The 19,195-nt window shown below is 42.5% G+C and overlaps 1 protein-coding gene across 4 annotated transcripts in view; it reads left to right on the top strand.

The window, feature by feature from the left end:
* The window catches only part of upf1 (UPF1 RNA helicase and ATPase), an 86,880-nt gene that overhangs the window by 53,742 nt on the left and 13,943 nt on the right, over positions 1-19,195 (top strand). For all 4 annotated transcript variants that reach the window (XM_080213146.1, XM_080213145.1, XM_080213144.1 and 1 more), the window contains exons 9-13: positions 2,131-2,239; positions 7,430-7,589; positions 9,008-9,126; positions 13,245-13,409; positions 15,662-15,776. In XM_080213146.1, the coding sequence (XP_080069272.1) occupies positions 2,131-2,239; positions 7,430-7,589; positions 9,008-9,126; positions 13,245-13,409; positions 15,662-15,776 (668 nt within the window). The remainder of the gene's footprint in view (positions 1-2,130; positions 2,240-7,429; positions 7,590-9,007; positions 9,127-13,244; positions 13,410-15,661; positions 15,777-19,195) is intronic.

Below are 19,195 nucleotides of genomic sequence, written 5' to 3'. Positions count from 1 at the left end.
TTTCAATCAGTAGCTCATTCCACAGCCTCAACCCTTTTTTAAAAACTTTCCCACTCTTCATGACAATATTTATATTTTCCTCTGTCTGAACTCAATCCCTCAAATTCTATTTACTTTGTCCCATCCTATCTTCCAAATCACCCCACGATCATCTCTGTTCAAGTGAAATCAGATCCTTTTTGTTTTGTCTTTCCACATGCCAGCAGAATCCAAGAGAACCTGTCTTGCTTTACCTGTTGCCCCAGTCACCTATTCCATAGCGTCAAACCAAAAACTACATGTGTTCCCACACAATAAGCGATACGAAGGCTTGGGTATGGTTCACTGTTACTTCCCTACTTGTATATTACATACTTAGTACAAACCCAGTATTCACTTACTACTTCGGGAAACCAAAGCCCTCAAATCCTCCAGCTTATCCATTTCCATCCCTCAGCTTTCCACCACTTTGTTAGAAAAATCTACCATCTCTCACTTATGACATTAAATATCATTGATCACTTTTTTGCCCATTCCATCATTTTATCAATATTTTCTTCCCCTTTGATCTTTAATTATGTAAAATTTAGTGCAATTGTAGTGTTTGCAAATATGCCCACACCTAGCTCTATATCAAAATCATTGATAGTGGATAGAAGTAATAGAAGGTTAGGTGGATTGGTCCTGCTAAATTGTCCTTAGTGCCCCAAGATGTGTAGATTAGATGGATTGGCCATGGTAAATATGGGGAAAGGATGGGGGAGTAGGTCTGGATGAGATGCTGCGTCAGAGACGGTGCAGCTCAATGGGTTTAATGGCTGCTTTCCCCACTCTGGGGATTCTGTGATTATTCCCAGAACAGAACCCTTCAGACATCACTTCTAACAATGCTGCGAAACTGCCTTTAACTCTTACTCTGCTTTCTCCCTTTTAACCAGTTTTTAGTTTCTAACTACTTCCCTGTCCTTTCCCCTTAACCTTGCAAGTTTTTCCATTGCAATTCTCATTTGAAAGTTACCATTGAACCTGGTGCCACTGTCCTTACAAATTGCGTATAGGGGTGGCACGATGACTACAATAGTTAGCACTGCTGTCTCACAGCACCAGGGACTTGTGTTTGATTCCTGGCTTGGGTCACTGTCTGTGTGGCGTTTGCATGTTCTTGCTGTGTCTGCATGGGTTTCCTCCGGGTGCTTTGGTTTCCTCCCACACTCCAATGATGTGTGGGTTAGGTGGTCATGCTAAATTGTCCCTTAGTGTCAGGGGGACTAGCTAGGATAAATGCATGGAGTTATGGGATAGGCCCTCGGTGGGAATGTGTTCGGTGCAGATGCAATGGGTGAATGGCCTCCTGCACTGTAGGATCCCATGAAATGGTGCCACATGAGGGTTAGGGAAGGTGCAATTATGTCTCCTGGCCTGATTTGCTACCTAAATCTGTGCCCTGTGATTACAGACCTTCCTATCAGTAGGAGCAGTTTCTCCTTGTCTAGTTTACCAAAATTCTTCGTAATCCTGATGCCTATTAAATTTCCTGTTCCCCTTCTTTGCTCCAAGGGGAGAATCTCAACTTTTAGCTTCTTGGCATGATGTTAATTACTCTGGGTGACAATCTCTCCATTGAAAAGTAGTTCTTTGGTCATATACAAATTCTCAGCACGCTGAGGTATCATTGCTGTTTCTTCTCCATTTTCCTGGGGATATGTCCCATTTGACATTGTATTTAAATTTTCATTTAACTTAACTGATGACTTGGTTTATTGTTATACATCATCTCACTTTTAACCAATTACAAATTTAGCTCCTTCCTAGTTTCCTTTGCTTTTGTTGCGCCTTCCCTGATAAATGCTCCATGGGCAGACCAGACTATCTGTTGGAATAGAGTTGGGGGAAAGGGATAAGAACCTGTCCTCCTGTCCTAGATTAATTTGAATTTATATGGCTTTCTTAAACTTCACACAAAGGACAAAATGGGAATGCAATTTGGGAGCAACTTGTCCATTTGGCTGTTGTGATAGCTTCAGTCAGCACGTAAACATGTAGAAGTTACTTGAGTTGATAATCCTGGAATTTGTGGTCAGCTGTAGGTTGAATGTGAATGAAGCCTGACTCGCTCAGGCTGAGTGTTGTGTCTCTAACCTACCTAAATAGATTATGGGGATGAGATCGCTATTGAACTCCGCAGCAGTGTTGGCGCTCCAGTTGAAGTAACTCACAACTTTCAGGTGGATTTCGTCTGGAAATCAACTTCATTTGACAGGTAAGCTGCCAATTTCCCTTTAATCTGTAGCACTAACAGCTTTTATCTTCTGTCTGAAGGATTTCAGGGGTCTTGGCAGCACCAAATCCCCAGCACCACCATAAAAAGCGCAAGATGCGGGGAATATCAATCACAGTTTGATTGCTCCAAGAATCCCACACAGCTTTTGTAATCTCAAGCACATGAGAGGATAGTTATTTGATCAAATATTGTAGGCAAAATGTGCTCTGTGTGACTGATTTCTAGAAAGAGATCCAGCTTTGTTTAAAAAGTGAATGAAACTAAAGTGTTATGGACATATTTATTATCCACTTGGAAGTGGTGTGCAGTTGTAGAACACAATCAAAAGACACTGCAGTTCTTCAAGAATAGAAGCCCAAGCTGTGTATAAAGTTCCTTGGCTCTATGCTGCCTGTGGGAGTGAACTTTAGTTTGTATGTGCATGTAAACAATGGATGATGTCTTTTCACCTAACCTTAGCTGCAGTTGTGAATAATTTGTAAGGTGAAGTCTTTGAGCATTGAAAAGATACCTAATAATTTAGTGAATATTCAGTTTGTGTTGTAATGAAGCCTTTCTGTTGAAACTGCAGTGCTTCACTGGTAAAGAAACATTGAATTTTACAGGGAAGCCATTTGAAATATCTAGCTTTCTAAGCTACAAATTCATTCAGTTTTCTTCTTTCTAGGTAGCCTTGCAATTTTTCCTTTGGATGTAGAGATTCAGTTCTCTAATTTTCAAAGAAATACCTGAAATAGGAACATGAGTGAATCAAGTATTGAGTTGCTGATTGTAGGACCTGAACAGTGCTTCTGGTATTGCTGCATTATGCAACCAGGAACATTTTGCGTATCTATAGTATTTGAGTGTGAAATAAACCTTTTATTTATTCATGGGACATGGGCATCGTTGGCTGGCCAGCATTTATTGCCCATTTCTAGTTGCCCTTGAGAAGGCTGCCTTTCTGAATCGCTGCAGTCCGTGTTCTGTGGGTTGACCGACAATGCCATCAGGGAGGGAATTCCAGGATTTTGACCCAGCAACTGCGAAGGAGCTTGATAACTGAAAAAATGACAACTAAAGTACTAAACAATCCAAGAAGTAAAAGTTGGTTTCTGTGTAATAGCTTAACCAAACTACTCTTGGTCAGTTCATTGTTTAAGAACATGTTGACTACCATTCACACAATCTGTCTGTTTATTAGTCAAGTGATGAAAGTGTATATATAACAAATCCTTAGTCTTTCCATACAGATAGAATTAAAACAGTATTAGCCTTCCTAATTTGTATTTTGCCATTATTTCTGGAAAATACTTTGCGTGTCCGATACTTGTTGTCATTTTATTATCTGTACGGCCTGGTATAAATGGAAGATTGCTAGAATCCCTCCTCATCTCTCTTCCTAGGCCAGGTCAAATTATTTTTAGTGGTTTTTGCTGTTTTCTCTCTCCTCCAATTTTTATTCATTCATGGACCATTAGACGTAGGAGCAGAATTAGGTCACTTGGCCCATTGAGTCTGCTCCCCCATTTAATCATGGCTGATATTTTTCTCATTCTGCCTTTTCCCCATAACCCCTGATCCTCCTTATTAATCAGAACCTATCTATCTCTGTCTTTAAGACACTCAATGACCTGGCCTCCACAGCCTTCTATGGCAGAGTTCCATAGATTCACCACGCTCTAACTGAAGAAATTTCTTCCTCGCCTCTGTTTTAAAGGATCATCCTTTTAGCCTGAGGTTGTGCCCTCTGGTTCTAGTGAGCGTCAGTGACAAGGGCTTCACTGGCTGGCCAACATTTATCGCCCATCCCTAGATTCCCTTGAGGTGGTGGTGGTGATACAACTGAGTGGCTTACTGGACCATTTCAGAAGGCAGTTGAGAGTCAACCACATTGCTGTGACTCTGGAGTTGCATGTAGGCTAGACCAGGTAAGGATGGCAGATTCCCTTCCCTAAAAGATGCTAGTGAACAAGCTGTGTTTTTCTAACATCAGTATAAAACTTAGCTGAGGTCACAGCTGGAGTATTGTGTGCAGTTCTTGTTGCCACATTATAGGAAGGACGTGATTGCACTGGAGGAGGTGCAGAGGAGATTCAGCAGGATGCTGCCTGGGATGGAAGTGAAGAAGAGAGATTGGGTAGGCTTGGCTTGTTTTCATTGGAACAAAGGCTGAGGGTCAACCTGATAGAGGTGTGCAAGATTATGAGGGACATGAGAGTGGATAAGAAGCAGCTGTTCCCCTTAGTTGAAGGGTCAGTCACAAAGGGGCATAAGCTCCACTTTCTCCTTGAAAGTGGAGTCACAGTTGGACAGAACGGTGAAAAAGGCATTTGGCATGCTTGGTTTCATTGGTCAGAACGTTGAATACAGGAGTTGGGATGTGTTGTTGAATTGTACAAGATATTGGTCAGGCCACATTTGGAATACTGTGTGCAATTCTGGTCACCCTATTATAGAAAGAATATTAAACTAGAAAGAGTGCAAAAAAGATTTACTAGGATGCTGCTGGGACTTGATGGATTGAGTTATAAGGAGAGGCTGAATAAACTGGGACTTTTTTCTCTGGAGCGTAGGAGGCTGAGGGGTGACCTTATAGAGGTCTGTAAAATAATGAGGGGCATAGACATGGTAGATGGTCATATCTTTTCCCAAAGATAGCGGAGTCTAAAATTAGAGCACATAGGTTTAAGGTGAGAGCGGAGAGATACAAAAGAATCCAGAGGGCAATTTTTTCACACAGAGCGTGGTGAATGTCTGGAACGAGCTGCCAGAGGTAGTAGTAGAGGCGGGTACAATTTTATCTTTTAAAAAGTATTTAGATAGTTACATGGGTATGATGTGTATAGAGGGATGTGGGCCAAATGCAGGCAATTGGGATTAGTTTAGGGCTTTTTTTTAAAAAACGGTGGCATAGACAAGTTGGGCTGAATGGCCTGTTTCCATGCTGTAAACCTCTGACTCTAGCAGGGGTTTTGGGGGTGGGATTTGAGGAAAAATTTTCTTATCCAGAGGGTGGTCACAGTCTGGAATGCACTGCCTGGGAGGATGATGGAAGTGGGTTGCCTTCCATCCTTTAAAAAATACCTGGATGAACATGTGGCATGACATAACATTCAAGGCAGCGGGCCAAGTGCTGGTAAATGGGATGAGGTGGGAATTCAGATGATCCTCGAATGTTGTTGCAGGCTTGATGGGCTGAAAGGCCCCTCCTGCACTGTATGATTCTCTGATAATCAACAGTGGTTTTGTGGTCATCAGTAGACTCTTAATTCCAGACTTTTTGTTTTTATTGAATTCAAATTCCACCATCTGCTGTGGCAGGAATTGAACCTAGGCCCCCAGAACATTGGCTGACTTTTTGAATTAATAGTCTACTGCTAATACCACTCGGCCATTGCCTTCCCTAATTTATTGAAAATGTAACCACGATTCAGTAATGCTAGACACTGGAGACTGTGTAGGTGGTTGCTGCTCACCCTTGCCTTCAGGACAGATGGAGATACAAGAAATATCTCAGCATTACTTTCAGGCTGAATCTAATGGCCAAAGTTTTGCAAATGAAATGATTGCTCAAAATAGGAAATGCAAGAGGAAAAAGCCTTTTGAAAACATTTGTCTCTAGCTTTTGACTCTTTGAAGTCTTATTGATTTTTTTTGTTTTGCAGCTCACGTTGATTTGTTTGTGAATCAGGAACCTTTTGTAAATCACTTTCAATCTGTACTGTCTTGTTCTTGATCCTTTTACAAGTGAGAACAGTTTCTCTCTATCTACTCTATCCACAACCTTCATGATCTTGAACCTGTCTATCAAATCTCCTTTTAGCCACCTTCTCTCCAAGGAGAACAATCCCAGTTTCTCCAGTCTATCCTCATAGCTGAAGCTCCTCATCCCTGGAACCATTCTTATAAACTTTTCCTGCACTCCAGTGCTTTCACAGCCTTCCTATAATGTGGCACCCAGAACTATACACTGTTCAAGATGGAGCTTAACTGGTATCTTGTATAAGTTCAACATAACCACCTTATTCTTATACTTTATGCCTCTATTGATTATACCCACAAGATTATATGCTTTATAGTTTTAAACCCAGCAGGTCTTGCAGCATCTGTGGAGAGAGAAGGAGTTAATGTTTTAAGTTCCGTAGATAAATCACTCTAAGTTTGTCCAGCACCTTCTGCTTTTACTATTCCTCTGCCTAAAGCAAACTTTGGGATTTCCCTTTATGTTGGCTGCCAGCATTTTCTCATAATCCCTCCGCTTTTCTAATGTGCTTTTTCACCTCCCCTCTGACCTATCTGTATTCCTCTGGATTCTCAACTGTATTTTCCATTTGACACCTGTCACAGGCACACTTTTCTTATCCCTTTTTCACCCAGAGATCTCTGGATTTATTTACCTTTCCCTTCTAAGGGAATATACTTTGACTATGTCTGGACCATTTCTGTTTTGAAAGTAGCCCATTGTTCAGCTACAGTTTTCCTGTCAACCTTTCATCCCAGCCTGACTGGCCCAGTTCTGTTCTTGCCCTGCTGAAGTCCGCTTCTCCCCACCGCCCCCAATTTACTTCTAGTCTGCATTGTTTTTTTCAATCATCATCATCATCATCATCATCCTAACTATTAATAATATAATGATCACTGTCACCCAAATATTCCTCCACTGACACTAGATCTCCCCGACCCGCCTCATTTCCAGGAACCAGATTCACCTGTACCACCTCTCTATGCTTTGGTCACACTGCCGTAGATAACTTTCCTGAACACAGTCTCGGAACTTCTGCACTGCCCTTCGCACTCCCACAGTCCCGGTCTGCATCAGCAAACTTGGCACAGATTAGAGATTCAAGTTTGCAGCATTGTGTCCAGTCTCAGCCTGTCACTTGTAATATCATTAGGGGTGCTGACTATTGCCTGTTTTAAACTTCTCTCTTTGTGCGCAAAATGAGCAGCTGACAAATGAAACCATTTGAACTTCGATGACTACTTGATGTTGGTCATGCTTATTAGAGATAGGTGGTGACTTGGTGCAGTTAACAGCGGTTTGTTTGGGCTAATGCATGATGGAAGCCCTTGGGACCTGGCAACCATTTTAGAGGATTGGCATGGCTACCTACTCTGCAGTGAGAACCTGCATTGTGACTTGTTGTGCTTGGTTAACAAGTGATTTGTGTTTTTTGGCCCCTTCAGAATGCAGAGTGCGTTGAAGACCTTTGCTGTGGATGAGACCTCTGTCTCTGGCTACATTTACCACAAGCTGCTGGGTCATGAGGTGGAGGACGTAATTATTAAATGCCAGCTGCCTAAACGTTTCACTGCCCATGGCTTGCCTGACCTCAATCACTCACAGGTAGGCAATTTTAAACAGCTGAATGTGTTCAGATTATACCTGACTTGTTAGTGACTTTTCATCAGCATGAGTTTGTTGTGAAGTAAGCAGCACCGGGATACATCCTGTCTAGGAGCAGCTCTCAGTTGTCACGGTGCAGACTGTGCCAATAAAGCTAATCCACTGAAGTGCACCATATAGAGCCAGAATTGGAGAGTGAGACTGATGAGGCCAACTGTTCATTAGAGGAAAATCTGTGGCTTTGATACCATTTGAGGATATGTTTCATCACTCCAAGTCTGCTCTGCTATATTCTGATGTTTCTCAGTATTTTATGGGCAAATCAGATCTTAAAACAAGGAATAAATTTTGCCTGATGTGCAACCTTTGATGTCTGTTGCTAGGATCAGAATGGGATAGAATCCTTGCAGTACAGTAGGAGGCCATTTGGTCCATCCAGTCTGTACCAACCACAATCCCTTTATTCCTGTAATCCCACACATTTACTCTGCTAATCCCCTGACACTGGAGGCGATTTAGCATGGCCAATCAACCTAACCCATGCAGACAAGGGGAGAATGTGCAGACTCCACACAGACAGTGATTGAGTCTGGAATTGAACCAGTGAGCCTGGAGCTGTGAAGCAGCAGTGCTAACCACTGTGCTACTGTAAGACAGTCAGGAAAAACTGCATTGTTAGTCTGCATGTTCACTGAACTATTGAGCCCACTGTCACCACAAGGTGGCAGCTTGTGCTCTCAGCAACATTGCTGTCTCAGTTTTGGCCCAGTCACCCCGCAGGCAACAAATGCCATCTTGTTCACCACAAGAAAGACTGTTGTAATCAACAAAACTGTAGTAAGTGTCTCCTCACTGCCACTGATCAATCTGTGCACCAGTATGCCTCTGTCAGCATTGAAACAGCTCAGCAGAAAATATCTCACCTTTTCATCGACATGGTTGCATGGCCTCAGTATTTTGCTGAAGGGACAACATGAATACAATCGTTTTCTAGCCTACTCCACATTGTAGGCTTTAATCTGTTAATTGTTCTGTGTACTAAAATCTGACTAGTGAAACTCTCCACTTAACCACTCTGTTGCTATGAATGAGTCACTTTGTACGGCAACATATTTTGAGCTGTTGCATTCTAAATCTGTTTACATCAGGGTATCTTTAGCACTTTTAGTCATATGTAAACACTCTGCTTCTGCAGCTCATTATACAGCTCAGTGAAATGTGAACCATTTAGTAAATCTAAACCATTTGATACAGTCTAAACGCTGCTCTCCAGGACCTACTGCTATGAACAGAATGAAATACTGTACTAAAAATATTGTAATTATGGGTTGCACTGCAGTGAGGCACATTGGCCCAGTCAGAGACTGACTCTTGTAAGGTTGGTGATTGATGCAATCCTGTTTTAATCTTTTCAACAGGTTTATGCTGTGAAGACTGTCCTCCAGCGCCCCCTCAGTCTGATCCAGGGCCCTCCAGGCACTGGAAAAACTGTCACCTCTGCTACTATAGTGTATCATCTTGCCAGGCAAGGCAATGGGTAAGCAAAAGCTCCACCTTCACTTGCACAAAGAGGATTTCATGCTCTCTGTTATTGCTTGCCTTTTTTATTCTTTCATTGGATGTGATTTATTGCCTATCCCGAATTGTCCACGAGAAGGTGAAGATGAGTCGCCTTCTTGAACTTTTGCAGTTTTTGTTGTGTAGGTACACCCACAGGACATGGTGGGTGGCATGTTGGCACAGTAGTTAGCATTGCTGCCTCACTGCACCAGGAACCCAAGTTCAATTCCAGCATTGGTTGACTAAGTGTGTGGAATTTGCAAATTCTCCCCACGTCTGCATAGATTCCTCCAAGTGCTCTGGTTTCTTTCCATAATCCAACAATATGCAGGTTAGGTGGATTGGCCATGGCTTAAAAAAATTGCCCCAAGATATGTAGATTAGATGGATTAACAATGGTAAGTATGTGGGGGTTATGGGGATAGGGCAGGGGAGAGGGTCTGAGTAAGATACTTGATCAGAGTCAGTGCAGACTTGATGGGCTTAATGGTCTCCTACGCGGTTGAGATTCTGATTAGTGTGTTGCTGATAGAAAGGGCGTTCCAGGATTTTAACTCAGCAACAGTGAAGGTACAGCAATATGGTTCCCAAAGTCAGGATGGTATGAAACCTGGGAAGGAAACTTGCAGACCATGGTATTTCCACACATCTGTGCTTGTTCTAAGTGATAAAGGTCATGGTTTTTGGAAGGTGCTGTCGATGGCATCTTGGTAAGTTTCTGTAGTGCATCTTTAGATGGGATACATAGGTGCCGCTATGTTGGTGGTAGAGGAGGTGTATGTTTAAGGTGTTGGAACGGTGTCAGTCAAGTAGGCTGATTTATTGTGGATGGTATCAAGTTGTTGGAGCTGCACTGATCCACGTAAGTGGAGAGCATTCCATCTCACTCCTGACTTGTGACTTGTCATGGTGGGGATAGGCTTTGGGAGTCAAGAGTTGAGTTATTCACTGCAAGATTCCTAGTCCTAACCTGTTGTAGCCACAGTATTTATATGGCTGGTCCAATTTCTGATCCATGGTAACCCCCAGGATGTTGATGGTGGGGAATTCAGCAATGGTGATGCTGTTAAATGATGTGGAAATGTCGGTGTTGGATTGGGGTAAACGCAGTAAAAAAAAACAGGTTAAAGTCCAACAGGTTTATTTGGTAGCAAAATCCACAAGCTTTTGGAGCACTGCTCCTTCATTGGGTTGACTCACCTGATGAAGGAGCAGCGCTCCGAAAGCTGGTGTTGAGAGACTTCTTACTATGCTGTTAAATGTCATGGGAGATGGTTAGATTCCCTTTTGTTCGAGATAGTCATTGCCTGGCACTTGTTTGGTGAGCATTACCACCCAAACCTAAATGTTCAGGTCTTGCTGCATATAGATACAGCATCTTCAGTATCTGATGAGGTGCAAATGTTATGTAAACATCCTCATTTCTGACCTGCTGATGGAGGCAAAGTAATTGAAACAGCTTAAGGTGGGCCTAGGGCAGTATCCTGAGAAAATGCCACAGTGACGTCTGCTCCAACAACCATTGTCCTTTTGAGCTAAGCATGACTGTAACTTGTGGAGAGTTTTCTCCCTGGCTCCTGTTGACTCCAGGTTTTCTAGGGCTTCTTGATGCTACATTAAAATCAAATGCTGCTTTGATGTCATAGGCAGTCACTCTCACCTCTCCTTCAGTTCAACTCTTTTGTTCATGTTTGGACCAAGACTGTAATGAGGGAGCTGTGTGACCCTGAGAAAACCCAAATTAAGTGCCAAGATCATTGTCGATGACCTCTACCATTAGTTTGAGAGTTAATTGACTGGGTTGGTTTTGTTCTGCCTTTGTGGAGAGGAAAACTCTGGGTGATTTTTCCACATCGATGACCTCTGGCATTTGAAGGACCATCCATTCTCCATCAATGCTGCTCATACGACTCAGCAATAGCTCCATAAGAAGTAGGAGCAAAAGTCGGCCAATCAGCCATCGTTTGCTCCACCATTCAATAAAATCATGACTCGTTTGAAATGATAATCCTCAACTCCCCTTCCTTATTTTATCTACATAACCCTTGATTTCTTTACTCCTCTCCATCTTGGTCATCGGTTCTGAAATCTCGTGAAGTTTTGTCTCTGGTAACCTTTGCTTCCTTGTCCCAATGCTGCATTATGATGACACAATCCACAATCATATCTCAGATTCCACATGTAGGCTGCAGCATCTCGATCCACTTTCTGCCTCCCTTCACCTCCATGATGTCTCAGTACTGGTGCCTTATTGGTGTTCAGCGAGAACTTTAGTTTTAGGTAGAATTTCAAGTCATAAATCCTTCATCGCTAAGGCTGTCTGTTTTTGCCTGTGCAGCATAGCTTACCTCTCTTTCAGCCAAGTCCCTGAACTGCTGAAACCCTTCCCCATTGTTTTGTCACTTTGAATATTAGCCCACTTTCTGGCTGCCTATCCTGTGCCCATCACAAAAGTTCAGTTGCTGTCCACAGTCTGATCCATTGTTTAATTGCATAGTTACCCTCTTCCTGCTGACTGCATGCCCCCATCATAAGTTGTATTTAATTTAAATATCTTACACTCCTCATCAAAACCCTTAACTTTGTTTCAATCTCTGCAACCTCCTACATCACAGTGCCTCCTTGTTCTACGAGAGTCTTGATCCCACTCTGCAACTCTTTCCAAAGCCTCACCGCCTTTTCAGTTTCTCACTTAAAATCCTCTGCGTTATTTTGTTTTTACGATTTTGATTTACTGATTCAAGCACACTAGCATTGTTTCCTCTTTGCTGTCATTTAATCCCCATAGAAACTTTATCTCAATGCTATGCAAATACAAGCTTTTTCAGCTACTGTATGTTTGAGTTCTAAGCAAAAAGTAGGCTTGCAGCAACGTCAATTTCCTGGTGGCGCCACTGTGAAACATACAGCTACTCGAGAGAATAATGTTGACAACCCTAATTGCAGAGAGATTTCCACATTTTGGATATTCGTGACATCAGAAAACGTGTAGGCATTAACAGTAGAAACTTTCACCCTTTTGACAGTCCTAAATTTTTGTGTTATTTTACACCCGTTTCAACAATCATTTGCATATGACTTTGAGTCAGAGATTTATAGCATGGAAACAGGCCCTTCGGCCCAACTTGTCCATGTAGCCCAGTTTTTAACCACTAAATTAGTGCCCGTTACCTGCATTTGGCCCATATCCCTCAATACTCATCCATATAACTGTCTAAATGCGTTTTAAATGACAAAATTGCGCTTGTCTCTACTACTGCCTCTGGCAGCTTGTTCCAGACACTCACCCCACTCTGTGGACAAAATTGCCCCCCTTGACCTTTCTGTATCTTCCCCCTGTTACCTTTTGGTGTTGTGAAATGTCCCAAGGCACTTCATAGAAACATTATCAAACAAAATTCAATACAGCCATCCAATGAGATGTTTGGACAGGCGATACAAAAATTTTAATCATCGGTTGGTTTAAAGGAGTGCCTTAAAGATGATGTTTATGGTGACAGTCTAGAGTTTAGGACCTCTGCAGCTCAAAGTAGGCCTGCCAGTGATTCAGGGATGTGCAAGGCAGGAGCTTTGGCTGGCTTGCTTATGTCTATAGTTGTATTAATGTCCTGCATTCACACCTCAGTACCTAACCTGATTAATTTTTGCCTCTAATCATGTATGAGTTTGATATTTCCTGGTTCATGTGTACGTTTCCCTGCTATCAGTGTGTTGGTTTTGAAGTCTCGCAGGTATCATAACTCCCATTGTGCTTAGTTGGTCAGGAGAGAATTTAATGTTTTCGTGGAAGCCCATTTTAAAAGACGCATTTGGGAAACAGAGAGCCCATTGTTGCATTCAGTTTGTGTGAAGGTCTGTATTTCTCATGTCTTTGCGGTATATTGGGGTGAATTTAAATCTGTGAGAAGGGGTCAGGCTTCTTGAAAGTAATAGCCATTTGCTATTCGTAGAAATTTGTGTGTTCTTGCATTAAACCTGCTGGCTCCGAGATATCCTGGTTGCATAAAATCAATATGGGCTGCGCTTCAAATAAATGGTGTGTCTTTTGGGTGGGCTGGTGCTACATGGTTCTAACGTGCTTTTCTTACTTGATAGTCCTGTCCTGGTTTGTGCGCCAAGTAACATTGCAGTGGACCAGTTGACTGAGAAGATCCACCACACAGGGCTGAAAGTGGTGCGCCTATGTGCCAAGAGTCGTGAGGCCATTGATTCACCAGTCTCATTCCTGGCTCTACATAACCAGATTCGTAACATGGATAGGTAAGCAGCAATTACATGGTGGCCTTTTATTATGGATAACACAAGTCAATGTCCAAAAAGATAATCCTGTGCTTGGTTTGAGTCTGGCCTGGTGATCACTCTTTCATTTTGTTATTTGTATCACAAGTAGGTTTACATTAACACTGCAGTGAAATTACTGTGAAAATCCCTGGTGATGTGTTGATAGGGTGCCCTGAGTGGGCAGCAGTTAATGGATTGTTTCAGAATTCCTTCCTTCATGCCCTTAGTTTCCGAGAGTACTTCAGAAACATTGAGATGAATGCCCAGGTAGTCTGTGTTTTGGTGGTGATTTTTAGCTTTGTCCCATACGGCATTTCCTGATTGTTATACTCTGGACAGCAGGCTTTCATTCCTACACGGTCACACTGGACTGTCAAGTGATGGGACTGTCCTGATTGGATTATTTTACCAAATATCAATCTACTGTTGCATGTTAATTATTTTAGTACTTGGCAGTGAAATTGTCCATAATTATAAAAATGCAAGCACCCTGTGCAAGGTCCTAGCCAGTGATACAAATACACAAATTAGGAACAAAGCAGCCATTTGGCTCCTTGAATTAACTGGTGTAGCCATTTACTAAGTCCATGGCTGATCTGTTTGTTTCAAATTCCACTCTAGATAACCTTGGGAATCTATTTACCCTCACCCAAAAAGGTTAACATAAATGATGCTGAGAGTTCAAAGTCCCACAAAAAAAAATCCTCTTCATCTCTGTCCTGAAAGAGACTCCCCCAATTTAATAAAACTCACCATTGTTTTGGACCCTCCCACTAAAGGATACATCCTTTCCATGTCCACTTTGTCAGTATGGAGCAGAACCTTACAGACTTCAGTCAAGACATCCCTTACTCTTCAAAACTCCAGTGGAAAGAAGTTCAGTCTATCCTACCTTTCCTTGTAAGACAATCCACTCACTCCAGGCATCCATCTAGTAAACCTCCTCTGAATCACCACCTAAACATTTGTGTTCTTCCTTAAATAAGACTAAAATTACACACAGTAGTTGGGATGTAGTCTCATCAATGCCCTATATAACTGAAGTATATCATCCTTTTATGTTCAATTACTCTTGTAATAAAGAATAGCATTCCAGTAGCTGCCTTAACTGCTTGCTGTACCTGCATGCTCACATCTTGTACTGGAAAGCTTGGATCCCTCTGCATCTCAGAATTCTGCTGTCTCTCAGTCAAATATCAACAAGGGACTGGAATAACTTGTAACCAAAGCAAGATTGCAATTGGTGGATCTGTGACCACTTTCTGAAATGCTAATATATCTACTTTATCTCAATGAGGACACTTCAAATTGGCAGTGCAGCATTAATATAGCATTGAGTATCTGGCCACAGAGAGGTGTCATAGCTCAGTCCTTCCCTCTTTCAAACCACATTATCTCTCTATTGGATAGCGATCAGAAATTAGAGCTTTGTTTAAATGATTGGTTTGAGCTCAGCATCAAACTGGAGTTTCTGGTCCATAGAACTTAGCTATTTTCTCTCTTGCATGCACCTCTTTATCTATCGTTTCACATTCAACACAGACTAAAGTAACCAAGTAACCAACTGCAGATAACAAAAGCTGTTCAGGGTGATCTTCGTCTACTTGCAGGCTGCTCTCAACAGAGTAGAAGGATGGGTGTGACTAATTTTAGCCAGATTGTTAGCAACTCCTTTAAGGTCACCAGTAACTGAAGTAGTAAAGAATGTGGCACCCCTCACCAGTATACTTTGTTGCTTAGACACTAATCCAAATAGAGACAGTGATACAAACTGGAGTATAACTCACACCTCCTAACTTCATTAACTGCAGGAGGTGGTGGCATGGTGGCATAGTGACACTGGGCAAGTAATCTAGAGGCCCATGTTAATACTCTGAGGATCTGGATTCGAATTCCACCACGGTAGAGGGTGAAATTTAAATTCAATAAAAATCTACAATTAAAAAATCTAATGACCATGAAACCATTGTCAATTGTTGTTTCAAAAAAACCCATCTGTTTCACTATTGTCCTTTAAGGAAGGAAATCTACCATCCTTTCCTGGCCCACATGTGACTTCAGAACCATAATGATGTGGTTGACTCTTAAATGCCCTCCGAAATGACCTAGCACTCAGTTCAAGGGGCAATTAGGAATGGACAATAAATGCTCGCCCAGCCAGCAACACCCACATCACCTAAAGGAATATATTTTTGAAAAGTTCACACTAATGTGTTTGCTTTGATCACCAGCATGCCTGAATTGCAAAAGTTGCAGCAGTTGAAGGATGAGACTGGCGAGTTGTCATCTGCGGATGAGAAACGCTACCGTGCGCTCAAAAGGACGGCAGAGCGAGAGCTGCTAATGGTAAGAAACTTGGTGCAGTCTCTCTCTCCTGACTTCTACTTCATTAAATCCAATCTTCTGCAGTTTCCAGAGTGCAAATGTTGAGTTTCCGCCCCAAAAAATCCAGTAATGAAATGTCCCTGGAAAGGGGCTGGGTGGCTGAGGAATCGTAGCGGAGTCAGGGATAGAATCAAGAGACAAGGAGCAGGGCAGGGGGAGCTGTGTGGCTGAGGGAGGTAGGGAATGAGAGGCTGTCTCATGTATCCTTGGATGAATTGGAGGAATTTTGCGTTCTTTAATGGGATTTGGGTGTTGCTGACTTGGCCAACATTTGCCCATCCATAATTGCACTTTGGTGGTGAGCTGCCCTGAACTGCTGCAGGCCATGTGGAGTAGATACACTGACAGTGCTGTTAGAGATTTCCAGAATTTTGACCCAGTGATAATGAAGAAACGGTAACATAGTTCCAGGTAAGAATGGTGAGTTCCTTGAGGGTGTTAGTGTCATTTTGAGTACAGCGTATTCTTATAAGCCTTTCTGCTTTGTAATTGTTTTATTGGCATCTGTTCAGGGTTCTGAGCACGTGCAGGTTTTGGAGAGCTTTTCAATCTAAGTGTGTTCTGTAAACATGATCTTTTTACTAGTGCACCTGTTTTCATAGTTACTGTTAGTGTTAAACTTTGTCTCTTGTATAAAGAAGTTCCTTTTAAACAACTATCTTTCTTGTGGTTTTAAGTGATCACATATGGGGATTAGCAGGTGGTGGTATTAACCAGGCATTTGTTATCCTTGTCCTTAAGTGTTAGAAGCAGTCAATTTGAAAAGTGCTGTCACAGGAGCCTTGGTGAGTTCCTACAGTGCATTGTGTAGATGTCCAAATTGCTGCCAGTGTGCGTCAGTGATGGAGTGAGTGAATGTGAAGGGTAGGGCGCTGGTCAAGCGGGCTGCCTTTGTCTTGGATGATGTCAACCTTCAAGTGTTGTTGGAGCTGAAATCATTAGGTAAGTGAAGAGTATTCTGTCGCATTCCTGACTTGTGTCTTATAGGTGGTGAACAGGCTTCAGGGAGTCAGGAGGTGCAGAATTCTTAACTTCCCATCTGATCTTGTAGCCACACTCTGTACATGGCTAGCCCAATTCAGTTTCTGGCCAGTGGTAACCACCCCCCACGATGATAATGGATTCACTGATGGCAATCTTTAATATTATGAAATCATCTGTGAACATTCCCGTTTGATGGAGAGAAGGTCATTGATAAAGCTGAGATGGGCCTAGGACACTACTCTGAGAAACTCCTGCAGCTGAGATCATTGACCTCCAACCGTCACAACCACCTTAAGTATGATTCCAACCAGCAGAGAATTTTTTTCCTGATTCCCGTTGACTCATTTTGTTCGGGGTCTTTGGTGCCACACTTGGTCAAGTGATGCCTTGATGTCAAAGGCAGCCACTCTGTCATCTCTGGAGTTCAGCTGCTTTGTCACTGTTTGGACCAAGTCTGCAATGAAGTCAGGAATTGCGATCCTGATAATATCCAACTTGACCATCTGTGAGCAGTTTTTCCTGAGTAAGTATTGCTTGACAGCACTGTTGACAACATTCATCACTTTGATTGCGAGGAAGTTGATGAGGATGATAATTGGCCAGATTGAGTTTACCCTGCTTTTTTTATACAGGACATACCTTAATAATCTTGCACATTACCTGGTAGATGCAAGTGTTCAAGCTGTACTGGAACAGCTTGGCTAAGTTTGTGGCTAGTTCTGGAGCATAAGTCTTCAGTACTGTAGCTGGAATATTATCAGGGCCCATAGCCTTTGCAGTATCCAGTACTCTCAGGTGTTCCGTGATGACGTGGGGCTAATTGAATTGGCTGAAGATTGGCACCTGTGATGTAATGGTCATCAGGAGGTGGCCAAGATGGATCATTCCATTGGCACTCCTGGCCAAACATTAGAAATATTTCAGTCTTGGAAAGGATGTTTCCTCTTGTGGGTAAGCCCAGAAACAGGGGGCAGTGTATAAAAATCAGTACTTGCCCTTTTAAGACAGATGAGGATTTTTGTTTTACTGAGGATTGAGACTCTCAAACTTTCTGCATCAGAAGGTGGTGAAGGTAGGGCTATTTGTTTTTTTTAAGGCAAAGGTAGATTCTTGTTAGACATGGAATCAAAGATTATCTGGAGTAGATGGGAATGTGGAATTCAAAATAATCAGATCAGTCATGAACGATGGAGCAGGCTTGAGGAGCTGAATGCCTGCTCCTATGTGCCAAGTTCCCCCCACACCTCTATGGGAGAGAGTTCACTGGAGAGTCATCATCCAGTGGATGATCTACAAGAAGAATCTGTGTGGAACCCCAGAAAGACTGCAGAGGTTACTGGAAGCTTCAGTTACAATTTCACTATGAAATATAAGGTCTGGCATGGGTGAGTCCTAAGAATATTGAGAACAAAAAAGTACGGCACAAGAACAGGCCCTTTGGTTATCCAAGCCTGTACTGATCTTGATGCCCCAACCAAAGAAATGGCCTTCTGCCCTTAGTCCGTATCCCGCTCTTCCCTTCCTATTCATGTACCCATGTAGATGCCTCTTAAATGTTGCAAATATGCCTGCTTCCATCACCACCTCTGGCAGTGCATTCCAGAAACCCACCACTCTGTGAGAAGCTTCCCCCATATAACTCCCTTAAACTTTCCCCCTCACCTTGAACCTGTGCCCCCTTGTAATTGACACTTCTGGGGAAAAGCCTCTTGACTATCCACCCTGTCTCTGCCTCTCGTAATTATGTAGACCTCTGTCAGCTCTCCCCTCAGTCTCCATCTTTCCAGTGAAAACAGTCCTTGTTTATTCAACCTCTCCTCATAGCCAACATGCTGGTGAACTACCTTTGCACTCTCTCCAAAGCTCCCCCATTCTTCTGGTAGTATGATGACCAGAACTGCACGTAATGCTCCAAAAACATGACGTAACCAAGGTCTTATGTAGTTGCAACATCATTTCCTAACTCTTGTGCCCTGGCTGATTGAAGGCAAGAATGCCAAATGATTTTTTAATCACCATGGCCGTTTGTATTACCACTTTTAGGAAACTGTGGATGTGCACGCCCAGATCCCTGTATCTTACTGTTCCTAAGAGTTCTGCCATTTATAGTATGATTTACATTTGAGGATCAAATTTAGGTGTATCATCTTGCATTTGTTTGGATTAAACTCCATCTGCCATTTCTGTGCCCAAGTCTCCAATCTACTTATATTCTCTTGTATCCCCTGGCAGACCTCAGCACTATCAGCAATTCCACCAATCTTTGTGTCATCTGCAAACTTAGTACTCAGACCTTCTACATTTTTCTCCAGATCATTTTTATATCCTACAAACAGCAGAGGTCCCAGCACTCATCTCTGTGGAACACCTCTAGCTACAGATCTCCAGTCTGAGAA

This window comes from Carcharhinus amblyrhynchos, chromosome 26, assembly GCF_965287045.1.
Source record: "Carcharhinus amblyrhynchos chromosome 26, sCarAmb.v2.hapA, whole genome shotgun sequence".
NCBI lineage: Eukaryota > Metazoa > Chordata > Chondrichthyes > Carcharhiniformes > Carcharhinidae > Carcharhinus > Carcharhinus amblyrhynchos.
This window is presented reverse-complemented; position numbering and strand designations above follow the sequence as displayed.